General features: G+C 40.3%; 1 protein-coding gene across 7 annotated transcripts; it reads right to left on the bottom strand.

The window, feature by feature from the left end:
* Positions 1-497: 497 nt before the first annotated feature.
* NHLRC3 (NHL repeat containing 3) lies at positions 498-27,336 on the bottom strand. Of its 7 annotated transcripts, none has more exons than XM_045588595.1 (7): positions 27,064-27,335; positions 26,068-26,220; positions 25,789-25,876; positions 11,938-12,138; positions 8,291-8,382; positions 3,288-3,445; positions 498-930 (listed from the first exon to the last, which is right to left on the bottom strand). In XM_045588595.1, the coding sequence occupies exons 1-7, from the start codon at positions 27,307-27,309 to the stop codon at positions 699-701; spliced, it is 1,170 nt and encodes a 389-aa protein (XP_045444551.1). In that variant the 5' UTR covers positions 27,310-27,335; the 3' UTR covers positions 498-698. The 7 variants fall into 7 exon arrangements, with proteins under 7 accessions (XP_045444551.1, XP_045444549.1, XP_036311445.2 ...); XM_045588593.1 differs by having other exon boundaries at positions 25,729-25,876; positions 27,064-27,333; XM_036455552.2 differs by having other exon boundaries at positions 3,288-3,400; positions 25,729-25,876; positions 27,064-27,327.
* Between the last annotated feature and the right edge of the window lie 26 nt (positions 27,337-27,362).

Raw genomic sequence — 27,362 nt, 5'->3', positions numbered from 1 at the left:
GGGGGGGTGCGCAATGGAGGGATAAGGACACATATGTAATACCTTAATCAATAAAGACAAAAAAAAAAAAAAAAGAGCCAGCAAGGCATGTATCTGCCTTTTAATAAAGGAACTTCAGCAACAATCCACTTGGGGCCACTCCTGCTGGAGGGAGTCTGTCTATCAATAAACTTTGCTTCCATTTACCTTCTTTATCCACAAACTCATTCTTTTGATTCTGCAAGACAAGAAACCTGGATCCAACCACAGCACTTTGACTTGATCTTTTAAGCAGTTCATTTTATATAATGTGAACTGGAGGTTTGTAGTCTTCACGTAAAATTCAGTAAAATGAATTTTTATCCTAAAACCCATTTTTTATTTTTGTTTCTCCCCCATCTCCCAAGGATTATTAGTTTATTAGGACAAATAACTAGGTTTTCACCTTAGTCCCTCTTTTGACCCCATGTTTTTTAGAGTTACTTTTGTTTCATTAAAATATTGTATGCATTTATAAGATAAAATTAAGTAACAATAATGGTAACACAACATAAAATTCTTAATGACTTTATAAAAACAAATTTTCTGATACTAGATTGGATAAAAATAAAAACATGAATTATTGTGCTTGAATATTACTTGACAGTCAGATTGAGAATCTAAAACTTCATTTGAAAGATCTCCAGGGAAAGACGCATTATAAATGGAATGATGGGAAATTAGCTTTTCAAAGGGACATATTTTTGTACTTGTTTTGCTCCAATTTCTGCTACATATATTGCTCCAGTCTTTTCACTGATGTCTAAAAGATGAGGTAAAACTTGATCTGCTAGTTGGATTGAGCTTATCACAGAACAGTAGCCAATGCTTCCCACTGGGGGTGCTGCCACAAATAAGAGCCTGCTAAGATTCAGCTGGGCTATAATCAAATACTTCCCATCAGGCGTAAATCTAAAGAGAACACATTTGACATAATAAATTAATGTAAAATTATCATAAATGTTTATTTTCTCAACATTTTTATCCCCATCAGAGCTAAACAACAGCAGGTACCTACTTGTTGAGGGCTTTTATTTTCCCCAAATTATTTTATCTCTCTGGTTGATAAATTATTTGCAGCATATTTTGTAAATTCATAATATGCTGGATTAGTTTTTACCTGCTCCCAATATATTTTTTAAATGTAACACACACACACAAACATATACACAACAAAAAGAGAGCAAAAAAGCACAATATTTCATATATAAATATATATAATAAACTGCTTACTAAATTGATTGATTCATTTATTTTATAATTATTGAATTCCTGGCATGCTTGTAGTATTTTAGGTGCCAGGAATATAGCTGTGAGCAAGAAACCCAAATTTCTACTCTCTTGCCTTTTATTCTAGTGGGAGAATAAAAAATAAAACAAATAGAGCAAAAATAGAATGACAAGTAATTATAGAGGCCATGATAAAACTTTAAGAAGGGTCAAGAGATAGAGTGATTAGGGAAGGGCCTGTACTTTCTTAAGGATTTAAGAGCAGGGACCCGTGGCATGGGAAAGTCACTGAAAACAAGAATCAGAAGGACTTACAGAGAAGACCAGATTGAGTGTTAAATGGTTTCTTTAAAAGATAATTTTAAATTGACCTAATTCTATTAATGTGGGTACAAGAGATTTGTGAAGGTAGACATAGCCAAAACTTAATTAAAAAAAAAAAATAACATGATCATAGTTCTACACAAAATGAAAGGAATAAAGAATCTATGTTAGGCTACAGAATCAAGGTTTTCACTTTCATTCTGTTTAAAAATTGACCAAATGCATTTTAAGGAAAATTTCTAGAAGAGGTCAAGCATATATTTGGGTCACACAGTGCACTGGGAATAGAACTACCTAGAATTTAAAATATGATTATATGTTTTCCGTGTACTAGATTCCTTTGCCCCTTTTCCCTGCTTAAAACTAACAATAAATATTTTAAACGTTCAGCTAATCTGTTTCCCTGAAAATAAGACAGTGTCTTATATTAATTTTTTCTCCCAAAGTTGCGCTAGGTCTTATTTTCAGGGGATGTCTTATCTTTCCATGTGCTAGGTCTTATTTTTGGAGGATGTCTTATGTTCAGGGAAACACGGTAGTTTTTCAGAGAACCTAACATAAAGCAAATAAACAAACATCCTATCTAATAAAAGAGCAATATGGTAATTAACCATTACTCTGCAACATCCAAAGCCAATCAGGAAGGAATATGCAGGACAAAGATGGTGGCAGCCATGGAGGCAGCCAGGGCAGTTGGGAAGCTTGGGTTGACCCCGGCAATGGAGGAAGCCAAACTTCCCACTTGCCTGGGCAGGCCGCCAAAAAGAGGGGCCTGTGGGTGGTTGCCATAGAGCCGACCTGAGTGCACTGGAGGCTTGGGTCATCCAGTCTGGCTGCCTAGGAAGGGATCTGCAAAAGACCCTCAACCAGTCACTCAGGCTGGCCATGCCACGATTGGGTTGAGGGTCCCTGCTGGGGGGTGTAGCCAGCCTGCAAACAGCCCTCAGCTCCTCACCCAGGCTGGCCATACCCCTCCAGCTGGCTCCTAACCGCTGGGGGAGTGGCTGGCCTGCAAACTGCCCCAGCCCCTTGGTCAAGCTGGCATCCCCAGTGGGAATTCCCATACCAATGGGGATGTGGCCGGCCTGCAAACCACTACAGGCCCCTTGCCCAGTCTGCCCCACCCCCCAAGGGAACTCCTACCCTGATCCGGGACACCCTTTAGGGCAAACCAGCCAGCCCCCATCTGTGCACTAGCCCTCTCTCTATACTAAGAAAGGGTAATATGCTAATTAGACTGGAAGACCTTCCAGGGCATTCTTCTGGACAAAGCCATGGTGGCAGGGCTGATGTAGAGGCGGTTAGGGGCCAAGCGGGGAGGGCAGTTGTGGGTGATCAGGCCAGGATGGGACAGCAGTTGTGGGTGATCACAGTTGTGGGGGGTGGGCAGTTGGGGGAGAGCAGGCCATCAGTGGGGGTTGATTGGGGGTGATCAGGCTGAAGGTAGGGGGGCAGTTGAGGTGAGCAGGCTGGTAGGGGGGCAGTTGGGGGTGAGCAGGCTGGTGGTGTGGGGGTTTGCAGTTGGGGCAAGTAGGCCAGGAGGCAGAGTGGCTAGGGGCAATCAGGCAGGTATGCAGGTGAGCGGTTAGGAGCCAGCAGTCAGCAGTCCCGGATTGCGAGAGGGTGCAGGCCGGGCTGGGGAACAGGCTCCCCACTTCCCTGCGCACAAATTTTGTGCACCAGGCCAGAGTTTTAAAATAAAAGGGAACAATTACCTGACTGAAGAAGGCCCCTCTTCTGTAAAACAATTATTCCATGCTCCTAACCACACTCCAGTGTCTTTATCAAATACTTGAATTCTTTTATTTCCTCGGTCAGCAACCCATACCTGAGAAACCAAAAAAAAAAAAAAATTTTTTTTGCTAGAAAATATCTACATCATAATGAAAAGAAAGAAAAAAGAGGAATGGAGAGAAAATATTTACTTTTATTAATCACACATACATTATTTAATTCAGTATTTAGAAATCTCCAAATAAGGTTATTAAAACCCAATTTCAGCCGAAACTGGTTTGGCTCAGTGAATAGAGCATCTGCCTGCGGACTGAAGGGTCCCAGGTTCGATTCCGATCAAGGGCATGTACCTTGGTCGTGGGCACATCCCCAGTAGGGAGTGTGCAAAAAGCAGCTTATGGATGTTTCTCTCTCATCGATGTTTCTAACTCTCTATCCCTCTCTCTTCCCCTCTGTAAAAAGTATATATATATATATATATATATATATATATATATATATATATATATAGTAGTAAAACATGCTCTGGCCAGGGGGTCCAGGTGGTGGATGTGCCATCCCCTACACAGAAAGGTTGTGGGTTCAATCCCCAGTGTGGGTGAGTACGGGAGGCAACTGAATGATGTGTCTCTCTCTCTCTCTCTCTCTCTCTCTCTCTCTCTCTCTCTCTCTCCCCCTCCCTCCCTCCCTTCCCCCTTTCTCTCTCTCTAAAATCAATTAAAAACAAACAAACATCCTTAAGCATGGATTAAAATAAAATAAAAAATGATGTTAGTTTTTAAAAATTAAAAGAAGAAAACAAGCAAAAACCCCAATTTCAGATAGGAAATTAAAGTTCAGAAAGGTTAAATATGTTGAAGTGATCTTATATAAGTGAGAAAACCACTTATGGCCATATATCTTAAACCAAAGCCCTATAATGCTATATGAGCTATACTAAATATTTGAATAATTAAAAAATTAATGTACTCCAATATAATGCAGATGATTTGAAGATACTGAAGAAACAGCATTCATTCATTTTTCTTACTAGCATTCACTGTCACCAAGTACTGCCAACTTGTTGGTTCCTGGGCCAGACAATAAAACAAAGAAAGTATCTTTGTTCTTCGGGAGCTCAGCCTACAGGAAAGCCAGGTATTCGGTCATTCTGCACTATCATTAAAACTTTACCTGTTATTTACCAAGTTATGTCCAAAATGCTGAATCATTTAAAGAAGAAGCTTGTGAGATTTTAATTACAAAGAATGACAGTAGACCAACAACAGGTTTATTTTAGGTTTGCTCTAGACTCCAAACCTAAAGTAAACCTGTTGTTAAAGAAACTTGTTATAAGAAGGTACATTCAAATTACATTTCAAGTATTCTATGTGATGTATGCAACCCATGGCATATGTACAGTGAAACCATTTTTAATAACACTTGGCTAGGGTTGTAGAGCTATAAAGAATGGACTGGAAGGGTGGTCCAACCCAACTGACCTCTACCTCTCTACTTCAGGATCTTCGGATTTCCAGGCTTTGTGGATTCAGGGACTATTTTTTCACGATAACCCTGATTATATCTTTATCAAGGTGTATTAAGTTTTGGTTGTCACTGAATTCATCTTTAATCAGAAAAAAGAATCACTGCATCACTTGAGGAAGGTTGTTGATCCCTAAATAAGGTAATTGATTTTGGGATTACATTCTTAGGTTAATGACCAAGGAAGAAATACAGTTTAGTCCCTATCATTGGGAGTAAATATGCAAAATAACTCTTTTATTCTCCAAATCCTCTCAAAATAACATTTCTCACTATGGTGAATTTACCTGGGCTTTTGTCTTGCATGCTCAGAAATTTGATGTTGTTCTTATTCCATGAGGACAAGTTAGTTCTAACTTTCTAGTTCCCAAATAACATACCAAGTTCAGTTATCTTGCTATCTATGATAGAAAATACTTGAAAATTTTTATGATCAAAACATTACTTTGTCAAATAGGAAACCAAATCATAATCCAGAAGGCTGCTTGCTGAGTAAAAAATAAGTGGACATGGATTAAATTTCTAATGGCACGAAGCAAAGATAGTCTGATGCATCCATTGTGTACCAAGACAGTTAGTCATTTAACAAATAGGTGTAAGATAACTACTATGTACTAGACACTAATATATAAAACAAAAAAAATTCATATGTACCCTCATATAGCCTACATTCTATTAGGGGAAACAATTAAATCATTCTACTATCCTATATAATAAAGAGATAATATGCAAATTGACCCTCATGCCCTCACACTAGATGTGGTCAAAGATGGCCACAAGATGGCCGGGAGGGGAGGCTAGTCGTGGGCGATTAGGACAGCAAGGGAGGGCAGTTAGGGGCAACCAGGCCTGCAGGAGAGGGCAGTTAGAGAAGATGGACCAGCAGGGAAGGGCAATTAGGGAAAACCAGGCCAGCAGGGCAATTCGGGGCAACCAGGCCAGCAGGGGAGGGCAGTTGGGGACAACCAGGAATGCAGAAGAGGGCAAGTGGGAGGGACCAGAACAGCAGGGGAGAGAGGGCAGTTGGGGGGGACCAGGCCTGTAGGGGAGGGCAGTTAGGGGTGACAAGGCCTGCAGGGAAGGGCAGTTAGGGATGACCAGGCCAGCAGAGGAGGGCAGTTGGGGGTGAGCAGGCCTGCAGGGCAGGACAGTTGGGGGGGGCCAAACCTGCAGGGGAGGGCAGTTGGGGGCAACCAACTTTGGCAGCAGTCCCAGATTGTGAGAGGGATGTCCAACTGCTGGATTAGGTCCAATTCCTAAATTGGCAGTTGGACATCCCTTGAGGGGTCCAGATTGGAGAGGGTGTAGGCTGGGCTGAGGGACACCACCCTCAATCCCCATGCACGAATTTCATGCACTGGGCCTCTAGTAGTTACTATATTGGGGAAGTACCATCTACTACAGGAAACCAGAAGAAGAAACTAATGATAACGTTTTGGGTTAGGGTTTGATTATAGAAAGGATATGCATTTAAACATGCATATTCTTTCACTCCAAAGAATATACATGTTTAAAGGTGTGCAAAAGCTTAAGAGTGATAGTTGATAAGGGTGAAAAAAGGAAATAAATTACAATTTGCTGGTTAAAGCTCTCTGTTTCTTAGACAGAGTACAGCTAGTAAAAATAAAAATTTGGCTAGGTGGCTTCCAAGATTAACCTCTTCTATCTGTCTTTTTTTTTTAAATCAATCTTTATTGTTCATATTATTACAAAGGTTCCTCATTTCTTCCCCCCTCCACCAGGTTCCCACCCCACCCTCCGCCCCCTCCCCATCCCCCATTGTCCTCATCCATAGGTGCACAGTTTATGTTCAGTCTCTTCCTCCCTCCCTTTCCCCGATAGTAAATCCCTTTTCAGATATTGATAGTAAATCAGTTACTTAGTTAGCATTTTCTCATATCAATAATACCTCCACATGCCCAAAGATACACTTCACACAAAAGACATTTCCAAATAGGTCAACCAGCCTCATCCAGGCCCCACCCAAGGCACTCACAGATGAACACCCCAGCGCTATACTAACTCAACACATCCAGATCTAAGCCTTCATCACTTGATTCAGCAGACCCTCAAGTTCCCGCAAAAGTTTCCAGCCATGTCTGAGAGGCAGCCGTGGGGCAGGGGCAGGCGAGGAGAGAGCTGTTTCGGGCCTGGCTGCTCCAGGCCTGGCCTCTGTTGCTCTGGTTCGTTCCACAACCAGCTGCTCTGGGCCTGGCCGCACCGGACCCGGCTGCTCCGGGCCCGGCCGCTCCCAGCCTGGCAGCTGCTGCTCCAGGCCTGGCCGCTCCCAGCCTGGCAGCCGCTACTCCGGGCCTGGCCGCACCCAACCCAGCTGCTCCGGGCCTGGCCGCTCCCAGCCTGGCAGCTGCTGCTCCGGGCCTGGCCGCACCCGACCCTGCTGCTCTGGGTCCTGCTGCCCTGGGCCCAGCCGCTCCGAGCCTGGCCGCTCCCGGCCTGGATGCTCCGGGCTTGGCTACTGCTGTTCTGGGCCTGGCTGCTCCCAACCCGGCTTCTCCGGGCCTGGCCATTCCGGGTCTGGGTGTTCCTGGACTAGCCACCCTGGGCTTGGCCGCCTCCACCTCAGGCCTGGCTGCCACTGCCCCAGGTCTGGCTGCTCCAGTGCTGGCTGTTGATGCTCTGGTTCTGGTTGCTGCTGCTCTGGGGCCTAGCCATTGCTGCTCCGGGCCCGGCTGCCACTGCCTTGTGCCTGGCCACTCTAGGCCTGGCCGCCACTGTTCCAACATTCTGTCTTTTTTTTTTTTTTTTTTTTTTTTTAAACGCATTTATGTTGCAATGTTGGCTGGTGAGTTGAGTTCTGACTTAGTTTTTGATTTTTCAAGATCTTCTTTGTATTCTTTCTTAAGTAATTTTACTATCTTTTGCTCTCACTTGATTTCTTCACATTGAGAACTTCTTTGGTTTCTTCCTCCTTGTCCTGGGAGCTCAGCAGGTTGGCCTGTGGCACCCCTTTGTTCTCCGCGGGCTCCTGCGCTGCTTCAGCCTGTTGCTGGTTCTATCTGTCTTTTGACCAATACATTCTAGGAATAACTTTGTTTAATTCTAGAATTAAAATTTAAATACTCCTAGTTTTCCTAGTAGGAGAGCAATTCCATTTTTTTTTTTAAATCAGGTAACATTCTTTATATTCTGTTCCATTATGTATTCCTCTACCCTTTAAGTGAATATAAGATTTATTTTGCTCATTTCTAATATTTGGACAATACTTTCTTTATAGGACTCAAATATTTATAAGACAATACGTTGGATATACCCAGTCTCAGAAATATTGTCAAGACATAGTATACTACATACATCCATATCCACATCCAAAATATACATACATATCCAGATGTCCAGACATGAACAGGTGCACTAAGATCCTTATGTACACTTAGACACACACAAACATACAAACACATCCAAAGACACATTTCCAGATACAATGACACTGTATTTTTACCCGACCAGATGAATCAACTGTAACACTGTGAGGTATGTTGAACTTAGCAGGACCTGTCCCATTTTCTCCATGCAGCCAAAGCATCATGAAATCTATAAATGATAAACATATATGGTCAGGGCAACGTAACATAGAAAATACCTTATGCATTTGCATGTTATATTTTATGTCATAGGATGCAGACACACTTTTCAATTATAACCCCACTAGAGGCCAGGTGCATGAAATTCATTCATAGGGGGGAGGGGTCATTCCTCAGCCCAGCCTGCACCCTCTTTAATCCTGGACCCCTTGGGGGATGTCCGACTGCCGTTTCTCAATCTGGGACTGCTGGCTCTGAACTACTTGCCTGCCTCATTGCCCCGTAACTGCCCCCCAGTCAGCTTGGTTGCCTGCTAACTGCTCCCTTGCCATTTTGATCACTCCTAACTGCCTCTGCCTTGGCCCCCACTGTCATGGCTTTGTCTAGAAGATGTCTGGTCTAATTAGCATATTACCCTTTTATTAGTATAGATTCCTTCCTTTCTGTTTATATACCCACTAGAGGTCAATGCACAAGATTTGTGCACTGGGCGTCAGGAAAGGTACCTCTCAGCCTGTCCTACATCTTCTCCAGTCTGGGATCCCTTGGGGGATGTCCGCCTACTGGCTTAGGCCCAACATCCCCAAGGGGGAGTCAGATATCCCACTTGCAGTCCAGGACCCCTCGCTCCTTACCATCCGCTTGCAGTGGAGGTGGGAGAGGCTCACGCCACGGGCTCCTGCTTTCACCAGCGGTGAGCCCTGCTTCTGGCTCAGTGACACTCCCCTGTGGGAGTGGAGTGACCACCAAGGGGCAGCTCCTGTATTGAGTGTCTGCCCCCTGGTGGTCAGTGGGTATCATAGCGACTAGCCGTTCCTCTGTCCAGTTGATTTGCATATTATGATTTTATTATGTAGGACTTGCCTATTTCTTATGCTTTACAAAAACAAATTTTTTCTGTTTCAAGCAATTAATTTAGTTTTTTAATGGTCATCACTCAAACATTTAGGGTTCATGTCAATCTCTTCCTTAAACTGGTTCTGCTTGCCAACTAACCTGTTCTTTGGTTTTACCATTTCTCTGAGCTCAAATATTCACATTATGTTTCTATAGTCTATCTCATTTACTACCCTGTAGTTGGTTACATTGTGGCCCCCTGAAAACATATGACCAAGTCCAAATGTCTAGTACTTATGAATGTGACCTTATTGGAAATAGGGTCTTGGCAGAAATAGTTAAGAATTATGAGACATAATGATTCTGGAGTTAGGTTGCATCTTCAAGCCATGAGAGGAGAGGGAGAGTTGAGATAGAGACACACAGTGAAGAAGGTCATGTAAAGACAGATGCAGAGACTGAGCAATGCTGTCACAAGTCAAAAAAGTGTTTGGAACCACTAGAGGCTGGAAGAGGCAAGGAAGGATTCTCCTCTGGTGCCTTTAAAGGGAGGATGACCAGCCCTATAGATTTCAGACTCTGGATTCCAAACCATGAGCAAATAAATTTCTGGCCCTGACTGGTTTGGCTCAGTGGATAGAGCGTCGGCCTGTGGACTCAAGATTCCCAGGTTCGATTCCAGTCAAGGGCATGTACCTTGGTTGCGGGAACATCCCCAGTTGGGAGTGTGCAGGAGGCAGCTGATCGATGTTTCTCTGTCATCAATGTTTTTGGCTCTCTATTCCTATCCCTTCCTCTCTGTAAAAAAAAAATCAATAAAATATATTTAAAAAATAAAATTGTTTAAGCCACCCAATTTTAGTGATTTATTGCAGCATCCACAAGAAGCTAATGCAGCCATATTCAATCCATCTCCTAAATTTGTTTCTTTCATAGAAATTTTCAGATTCCTACTTTAGCTCCACCTCACCTTCTTTTAACTATCATCAACCAAATTCAGTTACTAAATGATAAATAACTCCATAGCTTCCACATTACAAAACTTACCTCAAATATATCCTGATATATTCAATAATATCTTGTAAAACCTTTGCTTCTATAGCATCACTTTTCTACTAAAAAACAGCAATGACTCTTTTTCTTTTAAAATTTTATTTATTGAAGTAGAGAGACAGAGAAATGGAGAAAGAGAGAGGAATAGAGGAAGAGAGAAACATCAATTTGTAGTTCCACTTATTTATGTGTTCATTGGTTGCTTCTTATATGTACCCTGCCTGGAGATCAAACCCTCAACCTTGGGATATCAGGATAATGGTGTAACCAACCGAGCCACCCAGCCAGGGCCACAAAGACTCTTTATAGCTTCAAAGCTTCAAATCATTAGAGGAGAGACTGTTCCATGACACTGCCAGACCATGAGCTAGATCTGGCCCAGATTGTCTTTCATAAATCCCCCCCCCCCGAGAAACTCTCTGATCTACCCTTTTCCTATGCTCAAAGGCATGCTGGTTCATGGATCAGGCGGTTGCCCTGACCATGGCAAGCTTGTAAGGTCTTTTCCTCTTGGTAACCCTATTCATTCTGGCCTTTTCTATATAATTCTTTAGCACCTACTATGCAGCTTGGTGGATATGCATATCTTCTTGCTGCCTCCTTGGGATGTGCCTCCTATGTAAGTTCCCTCAGTAAACTCTAGCTATAATGCCAGGATGTCAGCTACTTGTTGTTTTTTGCCCTAAATTATCCCATCATAAGCTCTCAAAGACATACAAAATCTTATTTTCGACTCTTTATAAAATGCACCTTAAGATCCTTTCCTAAAGAAGATCTATCATCACATGAAGACTGTGTAATAAAGGCTTGTGAATGCTCCTTCTATCCTGATCTTATTCTCCCACTGAAACCAGCTTAGTGCAAGAACTGTTTCCTTCTTGAATTCTTAACCTAATTCTCTAGTCAATAGTAATTTCTCTTTTTTATAATTTTATTAATATGATTAACAATCAATACCACAGAGTAACATTGAACTGTTTTATTTGTAATAAACCTGCACCTAACATATCGATACTACTGAGGATGCAGAGCAGGAAATTCAATAAAACACTTGCTGATTGCCTGGGCCAGTGTGGCTTGATGGTTAGAGTGTCAGGTAGCTCATGAAGGGACACAGATGGATTCCCAGTTAGAGGCACATACCTGGATGGCCGGTTCATTCACAGCCCTGGTCAGGATGCATGCTGGAGGCAAACAATCATTGTCTCTTTCTCACATCGACATTTCTCTCTCTCTCTGGGTCTCTCTATCTCCCCTCAACCCCTTCCCCTCTACCTAAAAGCAATGAAAAAATATCCTCAGGTGAGGATTAAAAACAAACATACACAAAACACTTGCTGATCAATCTAGTTGCATGATATCCCCTGGAATGCCAGGTTTCTGAACTATCAATCCTTAACTGAACAGAATAACCATTTATTTCTTCAGTCCACTCTAAGTTCTCATACTATCTCCAGTTCATTTGCTTATTCTTTTGGTGAAGAATAAGCAATTCTATTATCAGAATCATTCATTATTGGCCATCCCACACATGTTCTGATTTTTTCCTGGTAATACATTTGAACCCTTTACAAATTCAGATTCAGTAGTTAACATTATACCAAGTATAAAACAAATTAAATTCAACTTGTTAAATAATGTTCTTATAAAATATCATTAAAATTAAGCCATGTACCTTGGGACAACTTGATCAATCTGTTATTCAATCCTCCATCTCCATCCACAATGTATATATCTCCTGTGTCCTCTACATATAATTCTGCAGGGTTATCAAACTGCAGGGGATTCAAACCAGTGCCTTTTTTGCCTGGGGTACCCAAGACTTGAACAAGATCACCAAAGGAATTATATTTTTTAATAGTATGGCCAAAGGGTCCTAAAAAAGCAGAAATGCAAATAAAGACATTTCATAATACAATCACTTTACAAACATGTTTTTCAAGTACAGTTGACCTTTGAACAATGAAGTGGGAGAAGGTGTGTTAGAGGCACCAACCCCTGCACAGGTGAAAATCACATATAACTTTTAACACCCCCAAAACTTAACCTGTTAACCGGGGAGTTCCATTTTTAATTACACAACGTACAACGGGCGCATACTCTTTCACTAGGACGTGTCAGTACGTCAAGCCCAGTGGACGTAATTTTATATTATTATTATTATTTTTATACTTAATTAAAATAAATGAAATATATATTTTTTCGTTTATATATAAAGCACAAAGGAAAATACAAAATTACAAACAAATAGAAAAGAATACCAACAAAAAAATGGAAACATCGAAATAAAAAATTATAAATTTTACAATTATAAAGATTACAAAAAATATATATTTTTTATTTCTATACACAATAAAAATATAAAAAAGTTAACAATTATAGAACAATAAACAAAAGCACACAAATAAAATAGAAATATTGAGTTTAAAAAATTGAAATATAGATGTAAAAATTCAAAACTCAACTTCCGTGTGATATATTTTAAAACAATTGTTGATACATAGTGCTACCTTACAATCCGGACACCAGTATGTAGATTCTTTCCGAACACCTTTCTTGTAGCAAACTCGGCATTTCCTGGATTTAGTTTTTCTTATATCGCATTTCATTTGTTCTGGAAAATGCCTTTCACCTAAGCGTGATGGTTTAGAAGATGTAGAGCTGCTTGTTGATGTCTTTAGGTGGGTTTTCACTATGTTGTTATCTACCAATTTCTCTACACACTCTATCAAAAAGTGTGATCGATCCAAATGACCTTTATCTTTTTTGTATATAATATATGCATGGAAGCAGCACATGCCAATTAATGGTAGGAAAATTTTTTTATAAAATTTTTTTACCCTATTACAGGCAGCCATGTAGGCCACCATAACTCCATCTCCCAAATCTACGCCGCCCATATTCTTGTTATAATCCAGGACAACATTTGGTTTTTCTTGCCTTCTTCCTCTCTTTTCAATCATTGTCTTTTCATCAGAATAGAACTGAGCATCAATACGTCTTTTTTATCCTTCCATTTAAAATCCTAAGTTTGTCTTTGATTCTTACTATATGTTCATTTTTCTGTAATTTTTTTTTTTTTATTTCACTGGGATTCCGACTCTGTTTACCCTCATTGTTCCAACAATGTCTGTATTGTTTTGACACAAGAGTTCAGCCAAATGAATTGACGTATAGAAATTATCTAAGTAAATCCTATACCCTTATTCAGTAAGTCATGTGTTAACTCCAAAACAATTCTTGTTGATTGTTTTTCTTGTGGGTAGTGTGAACCATAATTTGTGTCCTTGCCTGTGTATAAAATTATATTTTGTACGTATCCAGATTGGCTTTCACTCAAAATAAACAACTTCATTCCAAATCTAGCTCTTTTTGTAGATATATATTGTTTCCAAGATAAATTCCCTTTCCATAATAAAAGAGACTCATCTACGCATATTTCTCGTTCACATACATAAAAACTTTTAAATTTTTCTGACAAATTCTTGATGATTGGATCAATTTTATATGCTTTTCTATTATATAAAGGTTGGAGATATAAAAAATATAAGTAAATGATATATAATACGAAAATACAATAGGTAGGTAAGTGTAAGTACGTACTCGTCACTGCTCACCCAGAACACGTCCACCACTCTCAATAGAGAAATTATACTGATTCCCTCAAGACATGTATGGATGACTAATACCTTTGTTGTTTGGAAATACAGTCCCGCCCGTTTCAGGGCGCAACATATATTTCAAGGACATATTCATATGTCCTACCAGAACCTGATATTATTTACGTTTGACGTATTTATACGTCCTGCTCGGTTAACAGGTTAACAACTAATAGCCCACTACTGACTAGAAGTTACTGAAAGCTAACATAGTCAATTAACACATATTTTGTATGCTATGTGTATTATACACTGTATTTTTACAATAAGACTAAATAAATGGAAATGTGCCCTGGCCAGTGTGGCTCAATTAGTTGGAGCATTGTCCGGTGCACCAAATAATAACAGGTCTGATTCCTAGTCAGGGCACATACCCAGGTTGTGGGTTCCATCCTCAGAGCAGGATGCATAAGGGAGGAACCAATCAGTTTCTCTCTCATCGATGTTTCTCTCTTCTCTCCCACTCCTTTCTAAAATCAATAAAAAATGAAAAAGATAGTAAGCATAAAAAAGGATATAAAAAAAAGACACGGTCAGAAATGAAGAGAACAGTATCTGAAGCAGAAGATTGAGTCAGTGATTTGGGAGTTTAGTTAACAGAAACCACCCAATAAAAAGAAAACAGTAATAAAAACAAGGAATTTAAGAAAATGAGGATAGTTGTTTAAGGGACCTTTGGGACAATATGAAGCATGACAACACTCACCTTATAGGAATACCCAGAGAAGAAAAGAGAGAACAAGAAATTGAGAACCATTTGAAGTAATAATGCCTGAAAACTTCCCCAATCTGGTAAAGTAAAAAGACATGCAAGTCCAGGAAGGGCAGAGAGTTCAACACAAGATGAATCCAAAGGGGCACATATTAAAATGGCAAAGGCTGGAGAAGAAAGTGTTGGCTGACTAGGCAGGTCTGTAATGAACCCATCACAGGGCCAGACTGGAAATACAACTAAACTGGAGAACATTCACCTGGAATTACCAACTGAGGTTCAGCTGAGGAGGAGACATATCAAAGAAGAACAGAGAACACCTGGAATGAGTAGGAGGGACAAGGTCTTGAGAGGAGCTGACCCAGCTTACAGGGGAGGCATGGCAGCAGGAAGGCAGGCCAAGTGAGGAGAGATCTCTATTCCCTCAGAAGATATAAGCCTGAAACCCAGGCTGAGCTCCACAGCCCAGAGCACTAGAGTCAAGATCAGTGGCCCATGTAACATCCAGCCATGAAAGATGGCAGGACAGCTGGCCAGGGTACAGTCTGGAGCCCGTAAATGGGAATAAGTCAGACAGAAAGCTGCAGTTTCGTTTTTATTGTTTTTGTGTTGTTTTTTTTAAACAAAAAAAACCAAAAATTCCCCACAGAGCACAGCAGTTTTCATTTACAACTACTCACCAGAGGCTCTGGTGCAGGGAGGGAGACTGGAGGAGAGGCTGGTGTGGCAAGCGTTGTGGAGAGATGTGGAAAAGCAGCATCCAGGAGTATTTGGTTGTAGGCCCCAAAACAAAACAGTCATTTTTCCTGAGGAGCCAGCTACTCCCAGTAGCAACAGGGCAAGAAGAGAAAGAAAAAAAATAACCCGCCCTAGGTAATACAGCCTGTCCCACCTTCAGGAGCTCTGCATACCAGACTCTGCATTTTGAGCTTTTGGAGGAAACAAAAATAGAGGCCAAGTCTAAGGATTTGAACAGTTTCAGGAGCTGCAGTGACTGGATTGGGGAGGTGCCATCTGCTCCACTATCCTGGGAACCAGACAGGTGGTACTCTCTCCTTGAACAGGAGAGCACAAAAAAATACAGGTGTCCAGCCAAACTCACTGGTCTCCATACAAGTATCTGTCTAGCTGAGGGCGGAGAAATATTTTGGGCCACTCATGAAGGAGTAGCTCTGGGACAGGGAAACACACCCATATAATTCCCAGAAAGCTAAACAGCACTTCCCCCACATTAAAGCCCTTTCAGAAAGACTTTTGAGTGGTTAAGATTGACAGCTAGCTAGGATGCAGAGGCAGGCAATGGTAGAATCTGGAGAACCAGCCCTGGGCCCCATGCTAACAAACCTACATTAAATGGCATATTGGCCCCTCCTGCATGCAGCCAAGGCCAGTAGAGACAGACACAAAAAATGGTGGGTGGATGGGTCACTTGGAGCTTCGAACAGGTTGCTGAAAGCCAAAGGAGGATAGTTCCTGACAGTGGTTAGCACCTAAGTTCCTCACAGGAAGCCCAGAATTGGCAGAGAAGAACAGGATCTAAAGGAAGCTCCCATTGGAGACTAAACTCTGGTGAAACAAATGCCACTTCACCACTTTTTAAAAATATAGATTTTTATTTTTTATAGCCATATGAATATATTTCCTTTCTAGAAAAACAACTAAATATAATAAAGTTACATGGAATAAACATTAATATTTAAAGAAAAACAGCCCTCCTAAAAATCCCCTTTTTAAATATACTTTTACTAGAGGTCCAGTGAAGGAGATTCGTGAATGGGGGTGAGGGTACTTCACCCGGCCTGCACCGTCTAGCAATCTGGGACCCCCTTGGGGGAAGATGAACTGCTGGGTTAGCCTGATCCCGCAGGAATGCCTAAACTGGCAGTTGGACATCCCTCTCGAAATCTGAGACTGCTGGCTCCTCCCTCTCACCTGCCTACCTGCCTGCCTGCTTGCCCCTAACCACTCTGCCTGTCTGATCACCCCTAACCTCCTCTGCCTGCCTGCCTGCCTGCCTGTTCGCCCCTAACCACCTCTGCCCCCGCTGCCGTGGCTTTAACTAAAAGGACATCCCAAAGGTCGTTCGGCTGTCTGGTCTAATTAGCTTATTACATGTTTATTAAAATAGATTGATTTCAGAGAGAGAGAGTGAGAGACAGAAACATCAATGATTAGAGAGAATCATTGATTGGCTGCCTCCTGCACAACCCACTGGTGATTGAGCCACAGCCTGGGCATGTGCCCTGATTGGAAATCAAATCATGACCCCCTGGTTTCTAGGTCAGTGTTCAATCATTGAGCCATGCCAGCTACACAAAACATTTTTCTTTTTCCTCTTTCATCTTTTTTCTACTTTAAACATGTCTTCTTTATTTATCTGCTTTTTTGATTTATTATTCTAGTCTATGTTGTTTCATATATCTGATTTTCTTCTTCCCCTTTCCTACTCAAATAATTTTTTTTTCTTTTTTCCACTACTCAGTTTTGTTTTCTTTCATTTTTATTTCTCTCTTGATTGATTTCTTATCTTTTTTCCTTTCTTGCTTAGGTGTATCTCCTTTCTATTTGACTTTACAACTTTTTTTTTTTCCTTCTTGAGCTCATTTATTTTAAACCATTTACCTTCCCCTGTTACCCGAACTCATTTAAAAAAATATTTTACTGATTTCAGAGAAGAAAGAGACAGGGAGAGATAAAAACATCAATTATGGGAGAGAACCACTCATGATTGGATGGCTCCTGCACGCCCCCAACTGGGGAATAATTGAGCCTGCAACCCAGGCATGTGCCAACTGGGAATTGAACAGTCCAGGCTCAACCACTGAGCTATGCCGGCAGCGTTCCCCTAATTCTTTATAATCATTTTTTTTATGTCAGCTATGCATCTATATATCACTTCCCCTGCATTTTTTGTTGTTGTTGTGCTTTTTTTGGTTTGTTTTGTTTTCTTCTTGTGGTTTTTCTTTTCCCTTTTTCTATGATTCTTACTATTTTTTCTTTCCTAATTCCCTGGTAGTTTCTTCTGTTGGTGCTGTAAGGGACTTGTTTATGCTTCTGCTTTCTTTCTTTTGTTTCATGTTTTGTTGTGTTGTATTTTGTTCTGTTTGATCAGCACCTCCACAACAGCTCATACTACATAGTTGGGGTTGAGCTACATAGCCATCCATGAAAGGGATAACAAAATTCAAGACACACCGAAATCGGTTTGGCTCAGTGGTATAGTGGGTCTGCGGACTGAAAGGTCCTGGGTTCGATTCTGGTCAAGGGCATGTACCTTGGTTGTGGGCACATTCCCGGTAGGGGGTGTGCAAGAGGAAGCTGGCCGATGTTTCTCTCTCATCGACGTTTCTAGCTCTCTAACTCACTCCCTTCCTCAAAAATCAATAAAATATATTAAAAAAAAAAAATTTCAAGACACAACTACAATAGGAGAAACCAAATAAGTTAAGTATGGGGGTTTCCGATAGTACCCAGCTCAGCAGATCTAAGACAATGCACTATAGGATCCCATAAAACACCTACTATATAAGACTACTGAAGGAAGTGTGGGAGACATAGCAATTTGACCAATATGCAGAAACAAAAACAAAGGAACAGCAAAAATGAGGAGAAAAAAAAAAATTTCCAAATGAGAGAAAAGGAGGAATCGCCAGAAAAAAACAAAATGAAATGGAGGTAAGTAACTTATCAGATAAAGAATTCAAGGAGCCTGTAATAAGGGTGCTCAAATAATTCAGTGAGAACTGCAAGCAACTTAATGAGAATTAAATGAAACAATGAGAATTGTAAGGGTCTTAATGAAAGCTACACCAACTTAAAATCAGAGGTGGAAACTAAATCAAAATCAATTAGAAATGAAGAATGACATAGCTGAAATAAAAACACTCTTGAAGGATTCAACAGTAGACCAGAAGAAGCTGACAACCAAATCAGTAATTTAGAAGACTAGATAGAAAAAAGAAAAGAAACCAGTCAGAGCAGCAAATGGGAAAAAAATTAAAAAGGAGGATAGTCTAAGGGAACTCTGGGATATCAAATGCAATAACATTGGCATTATAGGGGTACCAAATGGAGCAAAATCTGAGAAAGGAAAATAGAATCTGTTTGAAGAAATAATGGCAGAAAATTTCCTTAACCTGGTGAAGGGAAAAGCTCACTCAAATTCATGAAAACACAGAGAAGTCTGAATCAAAATGTATGCTATAGGCATAAAGAGTAAGAATGGAAACAAATAAGTACCTATCCTATATAATAAAGAGGTAATATGCAAATTGACCATCATTCCAACACACAAGATAGCCACCCCAGTGTGGTCAAAGATGGCCACCCCAATGTGAACACAAGATGGCCACCACAAGATGGCTGGCAGGGGAGGGCAGTTAGGGGTAACCAGCCAGCGGGGGAGGGCAGTTAGGAGCAATCAGGCCAGCAGGGGAGCAGTTAGGCATCAATCAGGCTGGCAGAGGAGTTGTTAGGGGGTGATCAGGCTGGCAGGCAGAAGCAGTTAGTGGAAATCAGGCAGGCAGCTGAGCAGTTGGGAACCAGCAGTCCTAGATTGTGAGAGGAATGCCTGGGATCGAGCCTAAGCAGAAAGCCAGACATCACTTGAGAGGTCCTAGATTGGAGAGAGTGCAGACTGGGCCGAGGGACACACAACCCTCCTCCCTGTGCATGAATTTTATGCACTGGGCCTTTAATCAATAAAATCTTAAATGTAAACGGCTTAAGAGGTCCAATAAAAAGGCATAGAGTAACTGAATGGATAAGAAAACTGACCCATATATGTGCTATCTAAAAGCCACTCAACTCAGAACAACAGACTTATATAGAATGGAAGGATGGAAACAAATTTTCAAGGCAAATGAAAATGAAAAATAAAAGTGGTAGCAATACTTATATCTGACCAAATAAACTTAAAAATGAAAGCCATAATAAGAGACAATGATCACAATACTAAAGGGATCAATACAACAAGAGGATGTAACTCTGGGAAACATACATGAACCTAATATAGGAGCATCCAAATATATAAAAACTCCTGGGGGATTCCAAATGACAGAGTCATAGCAGAAGACTTCAACACCCCACTGATATCACTGGATAGATCTTTTAGACAAAAAATCAACAGTGATTGTAAATATATATATATATATATATATATATATATATATATATATATATATATATATAAAACTGATTTTGTACAGAGAGGAAGAGGAAGGGAGAGAGATAGTTAGAAACATTGATGAGAGAGAAACATTGACCAGCTGCCTCTTGCACACCCCCTACTGGGGATATGCCCGCAACCAAGGTACATGCCCTTGACCGGAATCGAACCCAGGACCTTTCAGTCCCCAAGCTGATGCTCTATCCATTGAGCCAAACCGGTTTTGGCCAACAGTGATTGTAAATGACACACTAGAGCATATGGAATTAATTGACATTTACAGAACATCTCACTACGAAGTATAGAATATGAATTCTTAGTGGCATATGAGACATTTTCAAAGACAAACCACATGTTAGGACAGAAACAAAGTCTCTACAGGTTCTAGAAGATTGAAATCATATCAAGCATCTTCTCAGATCACAATGGCATAAAATTAAAAAATTAAAATAAGAACACTCAGAAACATTCAAACACATGGAGGCTAAACAGCATGTTATTAAACAATGAATGGTTACCAATGAGATCAAGAAATAAATAAAAAACCTTACCGGGATAAAATGAAAATGAGCACAAAACACCCCAAATCTATGGGACACAGTGAAAGCAGTCCTGAGAGGGAAGATCATAGCACTACTGGCCTACCTCAAGAAATAAGAAGGACCAAAACCAGTTTGGCTCAGTGGATAGAGAATCGGCCTGAGGAATGAAAGGTCCCAGGTTTGATTCCGGTCAAGGGCATGTAACTTGGTTGCGGGCACATCCTCTCCCTTCCTCTCTAAAAAAATCAATAAAATATTGAATATACTAAAAAAAAAAAGAAATTAGGACTAATAAACTATTTTACCCTACAATTAAATGAATTAGAGTCCAACAAGAAAAAGCCCAGAGTAAGTAGAAGGAAGGAAATAATAAAGATCAGATCAGAAAGAAATGACAGACTAAAAAACAAAACAAAACAAAAAAAACCTACAAAAGATCAACAAAACAAAGTGCTGGTTCTTTGAAAAGATAAATAAAACTGATGAACCTTTAGCCAGATTCATTAAGAAACAAAGAGAGAACACCCAAATAAAATCAGAAATGAAAGAAGCAAAGTAACAACTGATCCCAAAGAAATACAAAGGTTTGTAAAAAAAAAAAAAAAAAAAAAAATACTACGAATAACTATATTCCAACTAGCTGGACAACATGGACAAAATGGACTTAACACCAAGAAAAATACAGTCTTCCAAAACTTAATCAGGAAGGATCAGAAAACCTGAATAGGCCCATAACTACTGATGAATTTAAAGCAGTAATAAATAAATAAACTCCAGCAAACAAAAGCCCGGTATGAATGGTCTCACAAGGGAGTTTTCCAAACATTAAAAGAACTAACATATATTCTCCTCAAACTACGTCAAAATATCCAAGAGTAAGAAACACTTCAAATTCTTTTTACCAGGCTACCATTAGCCTAAACCAGATAAAGATACCACAGAGAAAAAGAATTAGAAGCCAATATTCCAGATGAACATAGATGCTAAAATCCTCAACAAAATATTAGCAAATCAGATCTAGCAATACATTAAAAAAGACAATATGCCATGACTAAGTGGGATTTATTCTGGGAATGCAGGGCTGGCCCATTCTTCCAAAATCAATAAATATGATAAACACATAAACAAATTGGAAAATAAAAATCACTTGATCATATTAATTGATATCAGAAAAAGCATTTGATAAATTCCAACACCACTTTTTTATAAAAACTCTCAGTAAAGTGGAAATAGAGGGATCATTCCTCAACATAATAAAGACCATATCTGACAAACCTAAGCCAACATCACAATCAACAGGCATAAACTAAAACTATTTCCTCTAAGAACTGGAACAAGACAGGGATGTTCGCTTTCACCACTATTATTCAATATAGTACAGGAAGTACTAGCCATAGCAATCAGACTAGAAGAAAAAACAAAAGGCATTCAGATTTGAAAGGAGGAAGTAAAACTGTCATTATTCGCAGATGATATAATAGTGTACACAGAAAATCCTTTAAGACTCCACCAAAAAACTATTAGATTTAATAAATGAATTTGGCAATGTAGGATACAAAATAATACCCAGAAATTGATGCCATTTTTAAACAGCAATAATGAGTTATCAGAAAGAGGAATTAAAAAAACAATTCCATTTTCCACCGCAACAACAAAATAATATTAAGATATTTAGGAATAAACTTAACAAAGGAGGGAAATGACCCGTACTTGTAAACCTACATAACAGTGAAAAAAGAGAGTAAGATATAAACCAGTGGAAGAATATACTGTGTTCATGGGTTGGTAGAGTCAACATCATTAAAATGGTCATACTACCCAAAAAAATCTATATATTCAATGCAAACCCTATTAAAATATCAATGGCATACTTCAAAGATCTAGAACAATAATATGGAACCAAAAGAGACTCCCAAATAGCCAGTGTAATCTTGAGAAAGAAGAAAAAGGTGGAGAGATCACAAGACCAGATCTTTTCATACTACAAAGCCACTGTACTCAAAATAGCCTGGTAATGTTATAAGAACAGGTATATAGATCAATAGAACCAAACAGAAATCTCAGAAATTGACCTAAGCCATTATGCTCAATTAATATTTGACAAAGGAGGCAAGAGAATACAATGGAGTAAAGACAGTCTCTTCTATAAATGGTGGTGGGACAACTGGACAAATACATACAAAAGAAATGAAATTTGACCATGAACTTAAACCATAAATAAGAATAAACTCAAAATGAAAGATCCAAGATGGCTGCCAATAGGACGGCAGGCTGCAAGATGGTGTGTGAGAGAACAAGAGGAGAGTGCGTGGACGTGCAGGGAGCATCTGTATTTGTGACAGAGGAAAAGCTATATTCACAGGACTGCTGGGGACTGGTGGACCGCGCTCCCCTGGCTGAGCAGCCTCTACTGCTGCTGAAATCTCTCCTGGAGCGGGTGGCTCTGCAGCAGAGACCATGCCACCTTGAAGGGGAGACCAGCTGTGATTGGAAGCCTAGCCTTACTGTTAGAGTGGGAATTTTTGAGCATTCCGGAGAGGCTGTGGACTATGCCCCAGACAAGAGTTGTCAGTGCTGACACCAGGCCAGGCCTGGAAATATAGTTTCATGACCCTTCCCCTTGCACCTCACAAAATAGCCTTGCAAGATAGAACACTGTCAGCTTTCTGAAGAACAGGATGACCCATGTGAATAACATGGTCATTGGCATGATTTTGATGTTACTTGGGAAAAACTGGTTTGTCTTAGGTTACTCGTTCTGCAAAAACAGGATGTGGTTAATGTGCTTAAAAGTGGTCCTACACCAAGGATCACTGCTGCTCTCTGACCTCTCTGTCTGGAAGGCAGAACAGCCGCTGGCAGGCAAGAAAGGCTCCCTAAATTTTAATTTGGTTTGGACTACAGTGGTCTTTATTTGCGTTCACTCCACAATGTCACCTTCAAGGACCTTACAGATACCTCCCAGAACCTTACAGCCACAATGCCTAGGGACCAGCTGCCTCAGCTGTGAACCCATGAATACCAGGGCTCCCTGACCATGGGCACCTCAAAAACCTGTCCACAGGAGACAAAGCGGTGCTAAACATGCTGATGGGCCCTGTGCCTTCTCACAGAGCAGATAGAAGGAAGAACTGAATCAAACACCACCACTTGGAACTGGCGAATTAAACACAGTTGGTAAGCCAATCCGTGGACAGAAAGGTCATATATCACCTAGAGAAAGCTCTAAACTCCTCAAATTCACCTGGGTGTTAGTTGTTTGCATTTTTTGGATTAGTTGTTGTTTTGTTGGACTTTTCTCCCCATATACATATATATTTATTTCCCCCCTTCTTTTTTCTTCACTTTTTTCTCTTCCCTTTTCTCAATATCATTTTGTTTGCTTTTCTATCCTGTAGTTCTCTTTTCTCTGTGGTCATCTTTATTTGGAGTTATTAGCATCGTGAATACATTTGTGTTTGGTGCCCTGTGCGTTGTATCCTGTTGTTTTGTATTTTCTGCCTTTAAGTCAATGCAGTATAGAGAGAGCTACATAACCGACACCCTGAGAGAAAAGATCATGGGAGACAAAGAAACAACCTGCATACAAAAGAAGAGTAATCACCAAGAAAGGAAGTAAATGAAATGGAAACAAGCAATATGTTAGAGAAAGAATTCAGAGAAATGGTCATAAAGAAGCTGAAAAGACTAGAAGACAAATTCAACAATATATGTAAGAACCAAGAGGAAATGAAGAAGAACCAAGAAGAAATGACAAATAATATTGCTACAATAAAGAACTCATTAGCCGAAACCGGTTTGGCTCAGTGGTAGAGCATCGGCCTGCGGACTGAGGGGTCCCGGGTTCGATTCCGGTCAGGGGCATGTTCATTGGTTGTGGGCACATCCCCAGTAGGGGGTGTGCAAAGGGCAGCTGGTCGATGTTTCTCTCTCATCGACGTTTCTAGCTCTCTATCCCTCTCCCTTCCTCTCTGTAAAAAATCAATAAAAATATTTAAAAAAAAGAAAGAAAAAAAAAAGAACTCATTAGATGCCAAAACCGGTTTGGCTCAGTGGATAGAGCGTCAGCTTGTGGACTGAAAGGTCCCAGGTTCGATTCCGGTCAAGGGCATGTACCTTGGTTGTAGGCACATCCCCAGTAGTGGGTGTGCAAGAGGCAGTTGGTCGATATTTCTCTCTCATTGATGTTTCTGGCTATCTTTCTCCCTTCCTCTCTGAGCACTGATGAATGGACCAGGAGGTCACTTTTTGATTGCAGGTCAGGGCACAAGCCCAGGGTTGCAGGCTTGATCCCCAGTGTAGGGTGTGCAGGAGGCAGCTGATCGATGATTCTTATCACTGATGTTTCTCTCTCTCTCTCACGCTCTCCGTTCCTCTCTGAAATCAATAAAAATATATGGAAAATAAAGAAAAGCTGTGGTATATATATATATATTATATATATATATTAATGAAATATTACCAGGCCTTAAACAAAGAATGAAATCCTACCATTTGCAACAGCATGAATGGATATAGAGGGTATTATGCACAGTGAAATAAGTCAATGAGAGAAGACAGATACCATATGATTTCTCTTTAAGTGGAATCTAAAGAACAAAATAAAGGATAGACACAGAGACTGAACTGGTGTTTTCTAGAAAGGACAGGGGTTGGAGGACTGGGTTAAAGAAGTGAAGGAATTAAGAAATACAAATTGGTAGTTACAGAATAGTCATGGGGATGTAAAGTACAGCATAGGGAATATAGACAATAATATTGCGATGACTATGTATAGTGCCAGGTGGGTATTGGAAATATCAGGATGAACAATTTTTAACATATATGATTGTCCAATCACTATGCTGTACAGCTGATATCAATACAAAACAATACTAAAAATAAACTTTAATTGAAAAAATAAAATATACATTTTAAAAAGGCTCCTATAAAGTTAAAGGAAAGATCATAAGAACGATAGCCTCTTTGTTAAATGTCTTAATTCTACTGAAGTACAATATATTTTTATAATACATGATTTCATGATTAGATTGGGCAACTCTGATTTTAAAACATGCAAACAAGAACATGGGCAAAGTGCCCTAGCCAGTTTGGCTCAGTGCATAGAGCAATGGCCTGCATATCGAAGAGTCCTGGGTTCCATCCCAGTCAAGGGCTCCTCTCTGACCTGGGCCCTGGTCGGCTCATGCAGGAGGCAACCAATGAATGTGTTTCTCTCACAACAATATTTCTCTGTCTTTCCCTCTCTTTTCTACTCTCTCTCTTAAAAAAAAAAAAAAAAAAAATCAATGAAAAATATCCTCCAGTGGGGATTAAAAAGAAAAAAAGAACATGGGCAAAGATATGATTTTTAACAAGCTAATTTAACAGATGCTAGTACACATACCGTTTCCTACATCCGTGATCCAAATGGATTGTTCATACAGTGTACTGGCTGCAAACATACCATGAGGTGTGTCAACTGTGTAATTCCAAGCTCGTAGGAAATATCCATCCTCTGTGAATACTAGTACTTTTTGGATGTTATCCCCTCTCTGAAGGCATACAAAAATAATTGCTTAGATAAAGTCAGTTTTAAGGAAGTAATGTTTATTTTGGCAAAGAGAAACAAAAAGGTTAATCAAATAATATTAACATTTATAAATATAAATGACAGTACAGTAAAACAGGCTGTTGCTCCCTTTGTATTCATGTATTTTGCTTTCTAAATCCCAATTTTACTTACTTGGGCTATGTAAAGTAGTCCATTCAGGGAGTCAACTGCAACACAAAATGTTGCTCCAGTAAAGTACTCTGAATGTTTAGGCCATCCCACATCCAGTCTGTAAAGAATTTTCTCAGTTCTCCATGAAATGTGAAAAATAAACTCTCTTAAAACCTTAAATAAAATCAGAAGACGAAGATTCAATTTACAGTCTAGGTTGGCAAAAAAAAAGAAAAGAAAAAAAAAGCTTACTTTCTAAGTGTACCTTGATACCTCTATCCACAGAAGTCTTAAATGTGTGGGAAGGAATGGTCTTATACATTTAAAGACCAAGTCGACCAAAATACAAATCTGTAAAGTCTTTGAGGCTGTAGTGGTAGGTGGGAAAGAAGAGAATGCATCATATATAGATGCTCCTCGATTTACATCCCGGTAAGTCCATCATAATTTTAAAAAGCATTACTACAAGTAACCTATCGCTCATAACCTAGCCTACTTTAAATGTGCTCAGAACACACATTATCCTATAGTTGGGCAATTCTCTTTTGAGTTTCATCTCACGAAGCCTTTCACTTCTCTCCAGAAGACACAGATGTATTTATAAACATGATGGGATTCGAAAATACAATCCCCTCCAAAAAACAAACAAACAAAAAACAACAACAAACCCTGACAACAGTTTTATAGCATCCACTGTTTATCTTCCTGATCGTGTGGCTGAGAACTGTTTAGCATCAGGAGAGAGTAGCAGGCTTGCAAAGTGCTAGCCCGTAGAAGTAGTGTCTACTGAATGGTATCGCCTTTGCACTATCCCACAGTAGAAAAATTATGACAGGAACCCTCTGTCCAAACATTTTGAAACTAAGAGACAAGACAAGACCAAGGGGTTCCAATCAACCACTCTCATCCACACCGTTTGAGACAAGCTAGTGCATCACCTCCATTGGAGAGGGTAGCATCGCCTCCCCAAAGTGCTATCCAAACCACAAGCATCAACTTCTTCGCTATTCAACTCACCAAAGAGCCAGAAAAGCGCGAATATAAAATCGCAAACGCAAGGAAAAAGACAGTGGCGGCCGCGCACAGCCAGAATCTCGCCATGACGAAACAGGAAGCGCGACAAGATTCAGCTTCTGCGGGCGTCAGAGGCTGAGAAGCCCAGGTCCACTTGGTTCTCTGCAGCCACAGAGGCCCCTGTCTCCGTCTCCCTTCCTCGATGCTTGGGGTTCGAGAACCGGAAAGGAGCACAGAGCCGGCACCCATCTGGGATTCCGGGAGCTCCCTGCGTCCCCGCCCCCATGTCACGTGCCCTGGGG

The sequence above is a fragment of the Pipistrellus kuhlii genome, unplaced genomic scaffold (assembly GCF_014108245.1).
Source record: "Pipistrellus kuhlii isolate mPipKuh1 unplaced genomic scaffold, mPipKuh1.p scaffold_m20_p_3, whole genome shotgun sequence".
Lineage (NCBI taxonomy): Eukaryota > Metazoa > Chordata > Mammalia > Chiroptera > Vespertilionidae > Pipistrellus > Pipistrellus kuhlii.
The sequence above is the reverse complement of the archived record's forward strand: the minus strand, read 5'-3'. Positions and strand labels throughout refer to the sequence as shown.

Coding starts and splice junctions, on each gene's coding strand:
- NHLRC3 (XM_045588593.1), bottom strand. CDS start 27,309: ATGGGTGCCGGCTCTGTGCTCCTTTCCGGTTCTCGAACCCCAAGCATC. Junction 26,221..27,063: donor CGCGCTTTTCTGGCTCTTTG/GTGAGTTGAATA, acceptor ATTTTATTTAAG/GTTTTAAGAGAGTTTATTTT. Junction 931..3,287: donor GAGGGGCCTTCTTCAGTCAG/GTAATTGTTCCC, acceptor TGTTCTCTTTAG/ATTTACGCCTGATGGGAAGT.